This window comes from Schistocerca piceifrons, chromosome 11 (assembly GCF_021461385.2).
Source record: "Schistocerca piceifrons isolate TAMUIC-IGC-003096 chromosome 11, iqSchPice1.1, whole genome shotgun sequence".
In the NCBI taxonomy this organism is placed as follows: Eukaryota; Metazoa; Arthropoda; class Insecta; order Orthoptera; family Acrididae; genus Schistocerca; species Schistocerca piceifrons.
In genome coordinates this window covers 92997777-93017199 of record NC_060148.1, presented here as the reverse complement: position 1 = coordinate 93017199, position 19423 = coordinate 92997777, and the positions used below count along the sequence as shown (strand labels likewise).

At 39.0% G+C, this 19423-nt stretch overlaps 1 protein-coding gene across 3 annotated transcripts in view; it reads right to left on the bottom strand.

Annotated features, from left to right (window-relative positions):
• LOC124720039 (insulin-like growth factor 2 mRNA-binding protein 1) overlaps positions 1–19423 on the bottom strand; it is an 858327-nt gene that overhangs the window by 37455 nt on the left and 801449 nt on the right. For all 3 annotated transcript variants that reach the window (XM_047245294.1, XM_047245295.1, XM_047245296.1), the window contains 4 exons: positions 17883–18146; positions 14262–14399; positions 8783–8899; positions 3120–3255 (listed from right to left, as the gene is read on the bottom strand). In XM_047245294.1, the coding sequence (XP_047101250.1) occupies positions 3120–3255; positions 8783–8899; positions 14262–14399; positions 17883–18146 (655 nt within the window). The remainder of the gene's footprint in view (positions 1–3119; positions 3256–8782; positions 8900–14261; positions 14400–17882; positions 18147–19423) is intronic.

Sequence of the window (19423 nt, the reverse complement as noted above, 5' to 3'; positions counted from 1 at the left end):
TCATGTGATTTTCAATGTTCCGTACCAAAGATCGTTAAAAGTGGAATCCTTACAAGCTCACATTTTTTGTCCATCTGTCTGTCTAGGCTCCTTGTTCCCCTAGAAAAGATAGAGGTATCAAACTGGAATTTACATAAACTACCAAAGTCTACAATCCTTAGGAAGTGTATAAAATTTAAACATCTAAGTCAATGCAATCCAAATATATGGCCTTATATGTAACTATTTTTTTTATACTCTCATGCTCACTCGAAACCTATCCAAGTAGTTACATACATGACAAGCCTGGTGGTTTACTGGCAAATCGCACAGAGATTGTGGGAACTAATCTCAGCCGGGCCACAGATTTTTCATTCTTTGTTTTAACTTAGTCTTCACCTCACAACAATGAGGAATCACCAGAAACAATATGCGATTTGGATTCCTCATTAAACTGTAGGTTAAACAGTTGGAAACTGGGGTAGCTCAGGGAAACGCAAGTCGCCGAAGTGGGGTCCAATGAACACTCGCACAGGGCTACTGAGCCACACAAAATTATTATTCTTGCCATGTCATGACATTATTCGTGTCATGGGCAGTGTCATTTCAGTTCCCTGAGACTGGAGGGAGAGAGAGAGAGAGAGAGAGAGAGAGTGAGTGTGAGTGTGAGTGTGAGTGTGAGTGTGTGTTATGAAGGCCTTGTTGGCCAGAAGTTCAATTTCTAACGGTCTTTTTGTTTTGTTTATATGCGACTCAGCATCTCCACTATATAGTGACTACTACTGGAGACTTCCAATTCCCACGTCACTTCTCAGCTACTTATACTTGAGAACATGAAAATTTCGCATTTGCTTTGAATGCAAATATAGATGTGAACTCACCACAAAATTCAAAAACATGAAATTATCTAATAAATGCTATTTTCAGCAAAATTTTATGCAGATAAACTATTTTATCAAAACATAACCAATTTTCAGGTACCAGTATTGCACGACATCTGGCAAAGTGCAGTCAGAAGTTGTTGGCAAAAATGAAGAACACACCTGTGCATCAATGCGCAGACACAGTGCACTCTAAGGTCCAGTGCCACATCAGCTGTGGGCGACTGGACCGTGTCTATAATATATACATCACACACAGCAAGGTAGGACACTACCACGGAACATAGGATTTAGAACAGAGAAATGTGTACTTTTGTCTGGCAGGTACACATCAAAATTTGGTATAATGTGAACACACAAACGTGGCAATCTTAACTGCTGCAGGAATTGGGCCTGAACTACCTCTTTTACAACACTGCCAATGTCGGTCGGCAAGCTAATACACAGTAGTTGTTACCGAATACTTTGTATACTCTGCACTACTTCTCACTCTCTTCTTTCGAAGTGAGAGAAGAGACTACTGCTGGTCCATAGGAGTCTCATTACAAATTTTGCAACAGCAGAATTGATTGCAGTCCCTGTGACCGTACTGCTTTTTCAGGTGCTCAGAACATGGGTGGGTTGAACAGCTATGAATTTCCACAAAAGATGAAGATCTCACAGAAGCAAACATTCCAGTCCAAAATTCATATTATATAGAGTAAAACCTACTTATCTCTTCTTGTTATATTCCCAATCATAACTTTTTACTCAATTTGAATAAAAAGAGAGCAATTTCAATAACAGTAGATGTCACTGTTACTTTCAATAAAAATAAACGTCATTTTGCCGAAATAAACATACAATTCCATGTCCCTAAGTTTACTGTTTTTAATAACTGGAGAGAATCTGATATGCATTCTACATTGATCTCTGTTGTGAATATTGTCATTGTCAATTTCTAGGTGGTTGATGTCATACCTAACTACAGTTGAAGAGACAAACAATGACAGTCGAGTCTGGACTCTTTTGGGCACCTACATCACGCATTCTCCAACAGCCAGAGACCATTCAGTAGTGTTCTGAGAGCTCTGCTGTGAATGTCATACCCAATGCAAACACTAAATGCAAGTTATGTAGTGGATTTTTATTCCATTTGTTGTGAGTTGTCATGGGTGATGGTGGTGGTAAACGAAAAATTCTACACAAGCAAGTGAGACAATTTGCACTATGCACGATTACGCCAAGCACAAAGCACATATACGCATGCACCACAACTGTTGCAACAATGCAAGCCCTCAATGTTTCTTGACCTGCACAAACCACCACCATTTGCGGATTGGATTACAGCTGTGTCAATTTGGTGTTAAGACGTTAGATGCTCTCCCCCTAGACACTGCTGAAAATCCTTGATGTGAGTTTACAAATGGCTCTGAGCACTATGGGACTCAACTGCTGTGGTCATAAGTCCCCTAGAACTTAGAACTACTTAAACCTAACTAACCTAAAGGACATCACACACATCCATGCCCGAGGCAGGATTCGAACCTGCGACCATAGCAGTCGCACGGTTCCGGACTGCGCGCCTAGAACCGCGAGACCACCGCGGCTGACAATGTGAGTTTACAGCTGATCATCCACTCTTTGTATATATGAAGTACTCTAATAATATTTATCAGTTTAAGGAGACTATTAATGACCCGGTCTTCAGTCCAAAGGCTCACTTAATGCACCTCTCCACACTAGCATATCCTCTGCACGTCTCTTTATCTCTGCTTAACTATTGCTCTCTGTATCAACTCAAATGGGCTTATCATGTTCAAATCACAGTTTTTGTCAGTCCCTCTTCGATGTCTCAAATTAACTGAATGTTTCAGGATGTGTCCTACCAACTGATACCTTCTTTTAGTCAAGTCCTGCAACATGCAATAATGTTCCACTCTCCCAGACCCAATTCAGTAAACCTCTATTAGCTATCCATCTACCCCTCTAAATTTCCATGTTTAACTTTCAATATCTTCTGTTCCACCACATTTCACAAGCTTCAATTATCCGTACAATTTATTGTGCGTAGATTAAATCAGTCATTTAGTTGTTAGTATACTTTACAGAAACTGCAAGCAGTGGCCACTTCTGCCTGTTAACATACACTGACTCATTTCACGACTCATTCCACATGCCCTGAAGATTTCCTCCATTACAGCATTCAATCAACACTTGTGTGAGTGAACAAAAGGCTCTTAGATATCCACATTAGGTTCAATTGAATCAGGGACTTACAGCCATCGCCTGCAGGTCGTTCTCGTAGCTCTGCCGCAGTTTGGCGCTGATCATCGCCTCCGCCTTCGACATGTTCTCGATCGTACCCTTCACAGTTATTATCCTCTCCAAGTTGAAGCTGTTTATGTCATTTATGCTGGAAAACAGAAGAAACATGATAGATCAGTAAATACAAACTGGAGAAATATTAAAGCAAATCACAGTAAGAAGCCAGCCTAAACATAATATGGAGCTCAACCAAACATTTTCATGAAACTGGCCTAGTGGGAATACTAACGGCACAATGTGGAAATGCTGTGACACTAACAGTTACAATTTAGCAAAATAGGCTCTTCCTTCCTGAAAAGTTAGCATCAAAGTGAACATATATTTTTCCTGCTTGCAATTTATTTTTGTACAACAATCCTATAAACCTACACAAATGCCCTGCAAAACACTGACATGCACAACAGATGGTATGTCCCAAAATACTAATTATAACAGTTATTAGAACTGTTTCTTGTTCTGTTCACATGTGGAGTGTGAACAGAACTGCTTAAACTCCTCTGTGCGTGCTGCAGTTAGTCTAATCTTGTCTTCATAAGCCCTACAGGACTATTACGTAGGAGGTCACAGTACATTCCTCCATTCGCCATTTTGAAGATATTCCTTGAAACTTATGTTTTGCTTCTATCTTCAAGTGTCTGCAGTCCAGTTCCTTCAGCATCTCTGTGACACACTCCCACTGGTAATAGAAACCTGTGACCACTTCTGCTGCCCTTCTCTGCCTATGTTCAATATCCCTATTTCATATGGATCCTACACAGTTGAGCAGTATTCTAGAAAGAGTCACATGAGTATTTTATGCACAATCCATTTTCTAGACTGGTTGCATTTCTCTAGTACTCTATCAATGAACCCAAGTCTGCAACCTGCTTTACCTACAACTGAGCCTATGTGATAATTCCATTTAATATCCCCACAAACTGTAATACACAAGTATTTGTATGAGCTGACTGATTCCAGCTGTGACTGACTGAAATTGTAGTCATAGGATACTACATTCTTTATGGTTTTGTGAAGTGCAGAACCTTATATTTCTGAACATACAAAGCAAGTTGCCAGTCTTCATACCACTCTGAAATCTTATGATGTGACCACATTTGCGCAGCTTTTTTCAGAGTAATGCACTGTAAGTAACTGCATCATCTGCAGTAAGCTCAGGGTTACGCCCACGAATAGCAAGGGTCTCAGCACACTTTCCTGGGGAATGCCTGACATTAACTTTCATACCTGTCAGCAACACTACAATAATGTGTGTCCATTGTACCGAGAAATTCTCAACCCAGTGTCACAAATTTCGCTTAATACCCTTACAATTTCACTTCTACATATAAACTCCACAAATCACCATGAGGTGCATGGCAAAGGGAATGTCCCAATGTTCCAATTTTTTAGGTTGTCTTCCTGTTCCACTGAATGCCTTTGTGCCTGTAGTAATTATTCTAATCTTATCCTCACAATCTCCTTTGTAGACTGATTGTGCTTCCCAGTATTTTACCAATAAATTGAAGTCTACTATCTGCTTATCCATGACTGAACCTATGTGATCATTCCATTTCATATCCCTACAAAGTGCTATACACAAGTATTTGTACGAGTTGGCCAATCCAACTGTGGCTCACTGATAAAAGTCACAGGATACGTTTTTTCATTCAGCGAAGTGCAAAATTTTACATTTTTGAACATTTACAGCAAGTTGCCAATCTCTACACCATGTTGAAATCTTACCAAGATCTGACTGAATATCTATGTAGCTTTTCTCAGATAGTACTTCTATAACTGCATCTGCAAAAAACCCTGATTTTACTATTAAAATCATTAATATCCAACATGAACAGCAATGGTCCCAACACACCTTCTCAGGGCACACCCGAAGTTACTTCTACATCTGATGATGGTTCTCCATAAAAGATAACATGCTGTAGCCTCCCTACCAAAAAGTCCTCAATCCAGTTACAAATTACACTTGATACCCCATATGATCATGTTTTTGACAGTAAGCACAGGTGTGGTACCGAGTCAAAAGCTTTTTGGTGTTTTTAGTCAAAAGGCATAAACATTTTCAGTTTAAAAAATTTTGGGAAATCCATCTTTGAAACATCTGAAAGGGCATGCCCATTCAATTAAACGTTAAAGACAACCTTTAGATTGTACACATTGTCAAAAATGGGGGGAGGGGGGGGCGCATTTGCTTTGATGAACTTTGAATTTACATCCAGAACAACAACTCACCATATATCATCATCAATGAGCAACCAAACCTAGGAAGTAACTTCTCACAACCACCAATCATGGAACTTTTGTTATTAAACTTTGTGGAAGGGCCAGGAACTTAAGATCTGATAACTGTTTATTTAAATTTGTCACAGTTTTGTGTAATTTATGCTGAGCCACTCATTTTCAAACCAGACCTGCGCTAAAAGTGCTTATCGAAGCAAAATTCCAGTGATGCAATTGCGCAATGTCCACAATGCCCACACAAAACAGTCTGTTCAAAAAATTCCGGTTTGTCCACAAAATTCTTCTGCACTTACCTTTTGGTTATTGATTGCACATGGTCTTCCTCAAAATACTCTCCTTCACAATTGATACATTGCCCCCAACACCATCCCCACTTCTGAAAGGAGTCTTGGTACACCTCTTTCTGGACAGCATAAAGTACCATCTGCAAATTTTCTTTGGTCTCTTCTATCGTTGCAAATCATCATCCTTTCAACGGGGTTTTCAACTTTGGAAACAAGAAGTAGCCTGCAGGGGCCATGTACGTAGAGGACGGAGGATGAGGCAGCACACGGATTTCATTTTATGTGTAATAGTCACGCACCAACAGATATGAATGTGCCGGTGAATTGTTGCGAGGCAAGAGCCACGAATTGTCTCACCACATTTCAGGCCTCTTTTCTCACAGACATAGCAACACCTCCCGACAGTAGCATTGATTAACAGTCTGTCCCTGTGGCAAAAATTCATGATGAACTAATACTTAAAAGTCAAAGGAAACTATCAGCATGGATTCAACATTTATCCTGACATGACGGTGTTTTTTTGTCTTCCTGGCCCACTGTGAACTTTGAACCTTTGTCTCAACATCACAACTATAGACCCAAGTCTCATCACCAATTATGATTCTCTTAAAGAACATCATGTTCTCATTTGTGCATATCGAAAACCTCTTCACAAATTGCAAGGCAAAGGTATATCTGGTCTCAACTCATGAGCCGTGGGACGAACTAGACAGCAACACTGTGCATTACAACATGCTGTGTCAGGATTTCATGAGGTGATCCAACTGAAATTTTACGTTCTCCTGCAATTTTACATTCTCCTGCAATTTTACATTCTCCTGCAATTTTACATTCTCCTGCAATTTTACATTCTCCTGCAATTTTACATTCTCCTGCAATTTTACATTCTCCTGCAATTTTACATTCTCCTGCAATTTTACATTCTCCTGCAATTTTACATTCTCCTGCAATTTTACATTCTCCTGCAATTTTACATTCTCCTGCAATTTTACATTCTCCTGCAATTTTACATTCTCCTCAGACAGGCAGTCTTCGATTGGCATGCACAATTTCACCAATGCTCCTGACACAATCGACATTGGTGGAGGTCGAAGGGTGTCCCGAACGAAGGTCATCTGTAACTTCCGTCCGGCCATCCGTGTGAACCATTCGTAGCATCGAGTACAGATTAATCACTCATCACCATAGACTTCCTCCATCATTCAGTTTGTCTCTGTAAAAGTTTTCTTGATTTTATTGCTAAATTTAATGCACACGCTTTGCTCTTCTAACTCTCACAATTCATAAACTGTGCACCACTACATTGTACTCAATACAGCACTGAACAATAACACACATACAACAATGAAACTTCTGGCAGTTACACACTGAACACAGGCGTGTGCAAGGATGCCAATTGCATTTTGCTCCAACACACCATTGGCGCAAAATTACAAATGTTCCAGAATTTTTTGAACAGACCTATACATCAGATACACAGTGATCTTATTACATGTTTGATACATTCAACAGAGGAAACCATTAAATGTATCAAGCATGTAATAAGATTCTTCCATATCTGTGTAGATGTTAAGCAAGTGTTCAGACTGGAATTCCCTTTGACAAGCACTTTTAGGGCATGTCTTGTTTGAAAATGAACAGGTATGTTAGAAACCAGTAGCCCATATAAATTACACACTACAGTGGCGAATTTAAGTAAAGAATCCTCCGAAAATTCAATTTCTTAATATACATTACTTTATATTACCAGCCCCATTTATGACCATACTTTTAATTTGCTTATATAGCATATAATGAACTGAATATCGTTTGCTTTGAAACAAAACAAAAACTGCAACTGCCTTTACCTAACTACCAATAACAGAATATGTAACACAGCAAAATACACTGACAGTGAATATATTTGCTGCTTTTTTTCCAAATTGGCTTTTGTTTTCTTCATCTGGCTGTATTTAAGTTTTCAGTATATGGCCAGTCTGTTGAAAAGCAGCTGATGAACTGAACAAATCTCTGAATTGAGGTTTGCATCTTTTCCCACCGAACTTGATGATCACATAAAATCATCAGAGTATTAATTTCGAGCTCTAGTGGCCATTTTCATTTTCATGACTGTGCCACCCACACTCAAGAACACTACAGTTAGAATTGATAAGCCACTTGGCTATGCTGTGAGTCACATATAATTTGTTTCTTTTCCTTCACTTTCATCTCCAAAATGATACTGACTATTATATTATAAATCATAATAAGAACAACACGTGTCCACGAATCTTAAATGGATCATTTTTAAAATGCCTTACTCTCATTACACGCGAGCCGTAATGTGAAAATAACTGAATCCGAAAATTCTTTAACCAGCAATTGACTTAGCTGTCATTTTATTACAAATTATACCAATAATGATTTGTCCTCAATACATTCGACATGCTGGTGCTTAGAAACAGCACATATTCTTAGAGTGTAACATACAACATAAAACCCATCGAATATGAGCTTCTGCTGAACACGACAGATACAATACTTACTCACACTTTGTTACTAGTTATTGAATTTTTTGGCCAGAAACAATACTGTAAATACGCTCTCACTTCCAATTTACATGTACGGCACGTGCCCTTGCTGTTCCCAAACGTAAGGAAAATCCTAAATGGCTGTCATTTTACAAACACATATGAGTTTAAAAAAAACGCATAGCTGTAAGAGCTAAAAGCTATCCGAAAAACCGAGTTCCTGAAGTGTTTTAGGGACTGGAAAAATTGCTTTCGTATGTGTAGTATCTAATGTGAAGTATTTGGCAGAGAATAATATTGGCACAGACAAATAAACTCTAAAAAAAACTAGAGTCTTAGTATTTTTCAAACAACTTTAATAATGTATAACAACAAAATTTGGATCTGAATACTCTACTACCTCCGTGGGGGAAAGGCAAGTATCATGACTAATGTTCTGAATCGTCAAAGTGTGTTCTGAAGTGTCAAAGTGGACTGAGATTAATTATATTTTCAATCCAATGAAAATAGTTACCATTAGTAGCAGTAATTATCAAGAAATTGACGTACTGACAAACATCAGAAGGTATAAAGCTCCGCAACTCACCTGGAGACGGTAATCTTCGTGTCGGTGTCTTGCATTATTCTCTTAATTGTGTTGCCACCCTTCCCAATGATTCTGCCGATAAGGTTGTTGTGAGCAAGGATTTTCAAAGAAATTTCTCTGCAAATCCAATTCAAACACACAAAAATTAAAACCCAGCTAGACTTATTAAGACCGAACAGAGTATAGTAAGATCTCAATCTGAGATGCTCTGAGATCTGTCCATGCCAGATATCAAGCTCAGATTTAAAAATGGGGCTATAAGCAGAACCTACAGTTATAACGTAAAAAAAATAACTTATTTAAAACTGCAGGAAAGAGGACGGTATAAAAAATTGAAAGTATGTATTACTGCTCTGTAAAGAAAAAACAGTCTAAAATCTATAACCTAATACTGTACTGCTCTATTAAATCAGTTTAACACTAAAAGTTTCAGAAAAGTTCATTATGCATAAATAAGTTTTTGTATTCCAGTTACAAATCAGGCTTGCACCTGATTTGAAAAGATCGAATGCCTTGTGAAAGTAACATATAACTTGTTAATAGCTCTCCCTCCACTCTCTTAGCACTGAGCCACTTACACGAAACTTCATCTACAATTTCTAACTTAAGTGTTTTAGCGTTTACCAAAGATTCAGATATTTAACTGAAGCAGATTGTGATATAAACTTCCTGTGTGTCCAGTTTTTGACACACAGTCAACGTTATATTTGTGTTATGCCTTCTTAGACGCATTTTTGCTCTGTTTGGGAACCATTTTCCCTACACACACAAACTTTTTCGTCTACTGTAGTCAATTTGACAATCTTATAAGTAGCTGAATAATGATACAATAAAATGAATTTATTAAATAACTACTAAATAAAACCACGCAGCACTGATGCAAATGTAATTACTGTAAATTTAGGCCTAGTGAACAAAGAATCATTAATACTATCACAAAGCTAACAATGCACCTGGCTTATCTTGGCAAGAATATAATCACAAAGGCAGATAATATTGTTACTGACGACACGGCATGCCAAAAAATTCTGATGTTTCTCAAAGGCACCAGACTGTACCATCAACCACACTGAACTAAAAAAATGGGAAAATTTGTGACGCGTGCTGGACTATTGCGCCTGCCGGATTATCCAGTGCTGTACTATCACAGTTTTACTGTACAACACTACATGGTACACAAAAATTTTGCATAATATAGCCCAGAAATTTATTTAGAAGTGATTGCAGGTATTTTTATTATATGCCTAAAATATTGTAATCATTAATGAAAGTTAGCATAAACTGCAGTGTTTCACACGTGACCTCACTCCGTTCTGCGAAGAAAGAGACTGTGGCATACTGGGGAAAAAAAAGGAAGAGAGAATAGAGATTAATGACCTGTCGAAAATGGGTCATTACAAGTTCAGATTGATAAAGGACAGGGAAAAGAATTGGCAATGTGCTTTTTGAAAATACTGCAACAGTATTAAGCGATTCAGGGAAATCGACAAAAATAAAAATTATTTTGGGTCTGAAGTTAAAAATGGGAGAGACAGGGACACTGAGAAAGAAACTTGTGAATTGTCAAACAATATGTGATATTGTACACCACACTTGAAAAATAAAGTGTAACTGGAAACAAGATTAATTTTAACAAAAACAAAGGAAACAATGACAAGAGTGCAGATCTGTGGAATGAGCTTACTCAAGAAGGCATTAATGGGGACAGCTTCCAGCAATGGAAGTGCAAGCATCTGATGCAAGAATGTGAGAAAGATGCAAACAGGTGGAGACGTGTCAAGAGGGTAGAAGTAGAGAGTTCCCAACAGCAGATTGGCGATATATCTGCTAGATTAAGGAAACAGTGTGGAGATCCACAAAGATGAGGGAAAAGTCAAAACACAATGTGCCACAGGCTAAACCTTTGAATGATGTAGGAAGAAATGTACACCTCTAGGCTCTCACCCATGTCTGATATATCTTACAGAAAATGTAGCCGGTGAGAATGTTCTGTGGTTGGAGACAGGAAAAATCTTTTCATTTTAAGGGAAAAATCAGTGTTTTTAGGTCAGATCAGTGTTATTTCTTGCCAGATTCTGTTTTTTCTTAGACAAGTTTGGTGTTTGTTTACAATTTCAGTGCTATTTTTTTTTCAAATTTCAGTGCTACTTTTGAAGTCTTATCACATTCAGTTCCACTGGAAATGAAATAAAATTTAAGAGCAGGCATATACACGAACCTCAACTTTGAGGAAACAAGAAGTCAAGAGAATCAATACCATCAGATACAAATGTTGGTACACTATCACACTCAGATATATATAACTTGGTTTGTGCGCTTTTTTGTGAAAATTTGTTGCTACCATTCAAATCACAATTCTATTGTTTAATAAAACCACTATATTAAAAGAAACGTTTCTATCTATAGAAAACTAAAACTTCGCAATCAACACTTCACTGTGGTACCAAAGTATTTACTCATTACTCTGAAGTAAAATGTAGTATAGAGCAATTCAAACAAAATGTCACACGGATACAGCTGATACAATGCAACCGAAACAAATACAAGGGGCATCCAGAAAGTAAGTGTTCCGACATTGTTTCCTTTAAACTAGACTTAGTTAGCCAGGAAAACTGCGCCGTAACAGATCTATGACTGATAATCAAACGGTGTGTCTTATTCGTTCTACCAACACCTGTTAGGTTCGGTCAGTGAGAAGGTTCCGTAATGCACAAACCACACCATCCATGAAAATTCATCAGCTCTATCAGGTCTAGAGGCCAAACATCACAAGTGTATTGGCAGTGTAGGTATTTTTCTGAAGACCATCAAATTGTCCACAGTTAAGAGCACAATGGGCAACCATCCCTCAATCAATCATCACCCGGTTGAGCTGGTGCGGCAGTGCACCCTCTTCACGATTACGCCAACTCACCAGCCATTTTCTGGTGATATCGCAATGCTTGTTGCATGAAATTGTCCCTAAGCACCTGCTGTTCAACAAATTGTGTGCCAGGTGGATGCCGAAAAACTTTACACTCTAGCATAAAATGAAATGCTTCAGTGCAGCACTGACATTTCTGCAGCGGTATTGTGCCGACGGGGAGTACCCAGTGATTTCCATCTTTCCTTGCACCTCAAGAAATTCCTATTGTCCGGCCAGAGTATCAACAATGACAAAGAGCCGAGGACAACTGTCACACACTAGTTCCATTCACAGAAATACAAAAGTTGATTCCACAATATGACAAGGGTCTCACTTCCTCTGCTGACTATGATAAAAAAAAAAATAGCTCAAACATTGCTGTACCTGTTGCCAATAAAGTTCTCCAAGTAACAATGTTGTCTTTAAATACAGGGATACTTACGTTTTGGATGTATCTCACATTCATGAGGTGTTAAGCAAAGGTAAGTCCAAAATTGATTTTCTTTCTTTCTTTCTTTCTACTTCCGACACTGACAAACTTTTGTAGTCTCTCCATAATACCATGTTGGCTTTACTCATCTCAGTGTTCTTTTATGAGAGCAACACTATTTATAGTCCAGGCAATAAATTGGTCTCCAACATTTACTTTTTCTTTGTAGACTTCATGATTCAATCACCCTCTCATATGAAAATTTCCGGATAGTTCTGTGGCCGAGAAACTTCAACATTTCTGCGAATCCATCCACTGAGGAATGTTAGGTTTACATGACGTGTCACTATGACTAGAATGTGTGAAGGTCTAATCATACTAGTACATTCCTGTCCTTGCAGCCAAAGAAATCCCTTGTATTTATACTGGAAGAGAGTCTAGAAAGTCTAGACAATACGCCCAAAAACTGAACACCAGCTATGAGCACAAAGCAGTCTTCAAAATGCGTCCCCATAAGCCACATGGGTCTGTACTGCCAATGAGAGTTAAGAGCACTATTGATACTGTCAAGAGTGAAAATGGCTTCAACAATCAACAGTATTAACATCCATTATTCAGCCATTTGCAAGTAGCCAATGACAAAATTTCAACTGTCTGCCCTCATCTCCTTCTTGAAGGTCTCTGACTTCTGTAAACGCTCAGGGTAGAGCCCACGAATACAAAAGGCTCGCAATACTTGTGTGTGTCGAACACAGATAGGTGTCGACTTCCTGTGTGTCCTTATTGAAGAACTGCATTCTACCTCCCGAATGTTTTATACTTCACCTCATCCTGTCCATCTGCACATTCTGATGACATACAACTAGTGGGGACTGCACCAGTTACACAGTTTAACAAAAATGAAAGTAAACAGCTCTGAATCTGGTACTCTAATTCTTTACAAACAGCTGCAATGTAGCCATAACAAAGCCTGTACACAAATACATCATTCTCGAGGCACATTTAAATGATGTAGAATAATTGGAAAACGAACCACACTAACAATTGAAAATTTCAATTATGTCAACTTAAGCACATTTTCACAACTTCAAAACAAAAATGACAAATAAATAAATCTCTAGAACTAGAGGAGCAACATACAAACTAAACTTATCTCTGCAATTCCCTGTATTAATTTAACCAATGGAAACTGAACATATGAAATGTTTCATTCTAATTATTCTATGCTACCATGTCCTAAAATATTTACAATTACTTTGAAATAAACCTTTTTTTGTTTTGGTTTCAGGGCGCAAAACTGCTATGGTCATTAGCACCCAGTCCGTGACTTGGGAAACAGTAAAAAAACGAAAATGGAAACCAGCAGCAATGGGAACGAAACTCAAAAAATTGGAGAAACTAAAAGCAGAAGGAAAGCTTAAAAATCCACTACAGAAAGGGGTTGAGTTTGAAATAAAAAAAATAAACTGTACATTGTTGAGATCTGCTGCACCTTTTCCAGATTTTCTGTTTCTCTTGTATATAAGAACAACTACGAACAGTCTTACGAATCTTTATATTTTTTTGACCTAACATATTTCACTTAATTATTTAGCTATTTTCAGCAGTAATATAGTTAAACATATTTCTCAAAGGCAAAATAAAAATTCAATTGCCAAGGCCAAGTAATATGTAGCTATTCTTTTTAATCAGCGTATAGAGTTACTTGAGACACACATCAGTTCATATCAAAGTGCACAGTATAGGCCAAACATGAGCTGTATGCCCAAATATCAATCTGGCAAATAATCACATTTGAAATGCAGAGCACAGTGCATGTCAAGATGTCTGTTACGACTACAGTGAAATGGAGGCTAAAAGCTGATTATATAATAAGCTGCCGGCTAAGAATTTGTGAAGCATAAATGGCTACTATAGTTATGAAGGGGAGATAGGTCAAATCTGGTTAAGACATGGCAGCTGAGGCAAAACAGAAAATCTCTCTCTCTCTCTCTCTCTCTCTCTCTCTCTCTCTCTCTCTCTCTCTCCCCCCCCTCACACACACACACACACACACACACACACACACACACACACGCACGCACGCACGCACGCAAGCGCGCGCGCGCCAATGAGGAGAATAGAGGCATGTGTTAAAAACAGACCCTTTGTTGGTGTTGTTGGCTTCCTGCTGCATTACTTCCAAGATCCTCCTGCAGGCGTTTGTGCAGTTCTCCGGGTTGCCGTAGATAGTTATCGCCTTTTCCAGAGAACCAACATTGTCCTTACGGTGAACATCCACGCTACACAACAAACAATAAAAAACAGTTATAACAACATATTATGCACCAACAATTACAAAAAGAAAAAAGAACTGTAATTGGAAGGAGAGAGGGAGACCAAACTTCCCACACAGTAAACAAATCATTATTTCTATTTCTGATAACACTAACATATCCAACTGCATATGCAAAGCAGTGGAACTGCTTTCAAGAAATAATAGATACTACAAGAGACAGCACCACAACCTGTCACTTAATCCATGAAATTTTAACGTTGCCACAGGACAACATTGGTTTCCAGTAGCCACTGTACAGACTGTGCAACATTATTATTTAATGGGTACCCATTGTACAGGCACTGACACCCAAAAGATTTCAATCAGTAGAGTTGCTCTGTCATCTCCTGTCTACACACAGTTGATAATGTATGTCATTAGTTTTGTATTTTGCCAACAGATGGCATCTGACAGAAGCCATTCACACAGGTTTTGTCAGCTCCCTTTTACGAAATAATATCTATCATACACAAAAATTCTTCACAGATTAAAATTCTCTGCTAATCTGGGACTGAAACCCACAACCCTTCATCGAGCAGACAATTGCTCTACCGAGTGAGCCCTCCTGGCACTTTCCACGACCTGCGCACACAGCTTTACCCTGAATCCTCATTTGATTCCAGCTGCACCAAAGGGCAAAAAGTGTTTTTACTACTGCCGAATGGACTGTCACATAGTTCTGCAACAAACAGGACAAATACATCAGGGAAGGTAACCACAAGGACACTGTCAGGCAAAATACTGTCAAATAAGGAATCTACTAAAGTTAAATCACGAGTGCATTTTTTCTAAGACTCAATACATCTAAAATAATTCTCAGCCTCTTTAGGGGTCTCCACCAAACTCAGCACAAAACTGTATCAAAACATCTCTACACAGAAGTCGTTAGCGTGTGCCCATAAGGGCTAATTGCTCACTATCAATTTTTATTTGTACTGTACACCATCATTCCCCGATGTTAAGCAATGCCATACCAGCCTCAGTACATGAATGGATACAAAGGCGCCTGTCACCAGCTCCACAGTGCATCACACCCGAGGTTTATGAGCACACTTACGAGCAAACTGTCGCCAGCGCTTGTTTAATACCCTGTCGCTACTGCTTTGGAGTGCAGTGGAGACTGTGCATGGCACGGATTTGCCAAATTCTCACTAGGTTTCCAGAGGTTTGTGGTACCAGCTGTCTATGCACCATGTGGAAGTGGCATCAGACAGCACGACAAATGTGTACTGTGTTTCGTGCCCCACAACATGGACAGATATCCTGCCAAACAATGCTACTGTTACCTCAGAAGAAATACTAATAACAGTAACAGCAACAGCAAAGATGGTCAAAACACTACCACAAGGGACAACATGTTATTCAAAGTTGTCAGACAGAACTTCACCAACTGCTGTTCAAAATAACGCGGGACAGGAAGAAGTCGATAAAGACAAGATGATGTCCATGTAAGGCCAGTTCACGGAGCTGCCTGCCCCTGAAAACAATACGCCTCTGAATACTATAGTAGGCACCCTCTGAGGGGGCAAGGGAGGGGGGGGGGGTAATCCTTGCTGTGCGGTTCTACATTTGGAAGGCCATATTACCACACAATTAAGTAAAGTATTGCAAATCTGAATTTGAAACTCTTATCACACGAATATTTATGCTATCATACATTATATTAATTTAATCGTCTAGTGGTCTTGGATTCACACTTGTTTCCAATCTTCGTTTGCTTCAATCTGCAAAAACTTCATTCCTAGAGGTACGAAGTGAAATCACACTTCAATACCTTATGCAGCTAACTTTATTTCAATCTAGAAGCAAACCATAATTGTAAATGAAAATCATACAATGAAATAGCTGTGCATATTTTTATTACGCGATAATAGTAGTTTGAAGTAGTGTACGTAACTAATGGGTGATGCGTGTGCATGGAAAGCTTATTATACAGTTGCTTATAGGGCAGGAAGGTTTTTGAAGGGGGAGTTCCCTATAGGCATGCTCAACAATTGTTCAAACAAAAAAGTTTCAGTAACAGCAAGTAAAGGAGATTATAAAATCAGCCAGCTTCATATTCAGGTAATTTATACAGAATTAAGACTGCTGCATTAAGAAATTCCAACACTGTACTGTAGTTAACAGGGCATTTTATAAATACCCCAATCCACTACTGTTCTTCATAACAGCTAGACGAGTATGATAAAAAAAATTGTTAAATAGGGTATAAGAAAGGAGCAGATACAGTGCCTGCGTCTGTACAGAGAGTGAACTGGAGTAAGGGCTGCAGCCGGTGTTCACTTGTTGTGCGAGACTATACATATGCTTTGGCATTCCTAGTTGGCGGTGTCATCGATGGCTCTGAGTAAGAGGGGCGCCGACAATTTCAATGGGGACCCAATAATAAATTAATCACTTTTATGTTAAACAGAACTTTGATGTATGGTCTAAGGATAAGACAGTGTATCCGTAGTTGTTAATGTTTGATGCTTTGTTAAACTACTTTGAGTTTCAATTATTTCAATCTGTCATTGTGAGACTTGAAGACCTTAAATATTGAGAAGTGCAAATAAGAGTGAAGTTTATTCAGTGGCTCGAAGTAGCACTCATGATCTGACATTTCAATATAACCCAAAACGGACCGAAATCCAGAAGAAAACAAAGTTCATACAAGGCAGTGGGATGGAGTAGCTCATGCAATAGAATTTCTGAAGGCAGTCATTCATCAGCAGATTTATAACAGGTAATCCAAAACTGTAAAAATGTAACAAGTGCAGACAGTAACTAAAGTATGTCAGTAAGGAAAAACCTACATTTTCACTGACGTACACAATGAAGTAGTGGATCCTTCATTGGGCCAAACACACACAATTCTGAAGGAGTGAGACCCGGGCTGTAGAGTGGATAAGGAAGAACTGTGCAATGAAGTTTCACGAGCTCCTCTCGAGTGCACAGACTTCGAGACTGTACACTGTCGTGGAGATGTAGAAGTTAGTTTGCATTTTTGTGACAACGAACACGCTGAAGTTCGTTTCTTCAGTTTCCTGAGGATAGCACAATACACTTCAGAGTTGATGCTGCACCACAACAGAGCACACCGAACACGTGGTAGCTGTTTAGTAACACAGATATTTTGGGCCAACTCATCATTGTAGTACAAAGCGTATAATTAGGGGAATATGTGGTGTCCACTGCAGCACAACTCTCAGATTGCTATTTAAATAGTTTTACATACTGACAAAAGCTTCACAGTTCATTTACACCCTTATGAAATTTGTTGTAAGCAGTCACAATTTGGAAACTAGAGTAACATTTGCACACATAATACTACAAGGAGAAATGACTTGCACTATCCACCACTCAGCTTCAGTGCACAACAAAAAGGATTGCACTGTTCAGGCATCTACTCAGTGAAGCTCGTAATTTAATGGATAACAAAATTACAGTATCTCATTTTCACACTCACCGCGCACGTGTCTGCTGCGTGATCTGGCGGATGGTCGATCCCTGGCGGCCGATGATGGCGCCCACCATGTCGCTCTGCACCAGCATACGCAACGGGAAGTCCGCCTGGCGACCGCCGCCCCCGGGCCCACCGGGGCCGCCCCTGCCGCCGCCGCCACCCCCCCTGCCCCCGCGACCGCCACCACGGCCCCCTCCCCGCTCCATCGCCAGGTCCGCCCTCAGGGTACAGCCCTGGATCTCGTAACCATTCAGTTGCTGCACAGCTCTGGAACGTAACAACAACGGTACAGTCAGTATTCCAGTCGAAAAGTGTCGAGACTGCAATTCTGACACTACAATAAAAATGACCACGTTACTGTAATCTACACACGTTGAGGAGGAGATAGTTTACAATATTTGAAACTATGAAAATTCCAGATTTGAATATCAATGGTGTAGGAAATGACACATTGCTACTTACCATAAAGATCAAATGTTAATTTTCAAACAGGCTTAATTAAAAGTCCCTTTCACATAAGTTTTGGGGCACAGACTGTCCGAAAAAAACGAAGAGACACACACAACTCATTCACACAAGCAAGTACACCTCTAACAAACTCCAAGCTGCCAAGGTTAGTGGTTGTGCGCACATAAGATGGGCTTGCTTGTGTGAATGAGTGGTGTGTTTCTCTCTTCCTGATGAAGGCCGTGCCCGAAAGTTTGTGTTTAAGTGTCTTAATTATGCCTGTTTGCAAACAGTAAGCTCAAATCTATTTTTTCTTACATTTTTAATGATCTTTATAAATCAATAGCTCCACTTCACTTCTGGGAGAGCACATATCTAATTTGAAATTTAGACCTCTTAGTGTCAGATGTTTATTATGTCTCATTGCTTGTATGTACCCACACATTAAATGAAGTACAAACATATCACACTCTTTCAATGCAAGGGTCATTTATTTTTCAGATTTCAAGCTAGCAGTATTATGAAACTGAGCTGTCCGTAACAAACTTTGATGCTAGAAAGTTAAGCTGACATCACTCTAACGGCTTTAACTGGATATGCAACAATGCTGTAACACATTTTTAAACATGCACACACACTTCTCACTTTTTCTGGCAGAATTGTGTTTTTTGTTTGTGTGTTTACAAACAGTGGTTTAAATTGCAATATGGAGATATAATGGATTCTCGAGATACAAAATAAAGAACATTATATTACATAAAAGAACAAAGCTTTTAATAAAGAACTGTCAAATCCGTACTTACTTTCATGATCAGAGCCTAGGTATTTAACTAAGACTTGAGTTACATATTATTAATCTTATGGCATAAACCTTGGAAGGGTCCTATAGTCCCCTGTCATCATTTTATTTGCTTCCCTGAGCACATTGCATCCTACAGACTGAGCTATGATTCAATCTAGCCATAGCCTATTTCTTTCTACAATTTACAAGCATCATATGGCTCTTATGTTGGTTCTTTTCAGACTTACAAATGTGTCTATAACGCCAATATATGTCTTCCATGTTTTTATATGTAACCCAACTCATGACTATGATT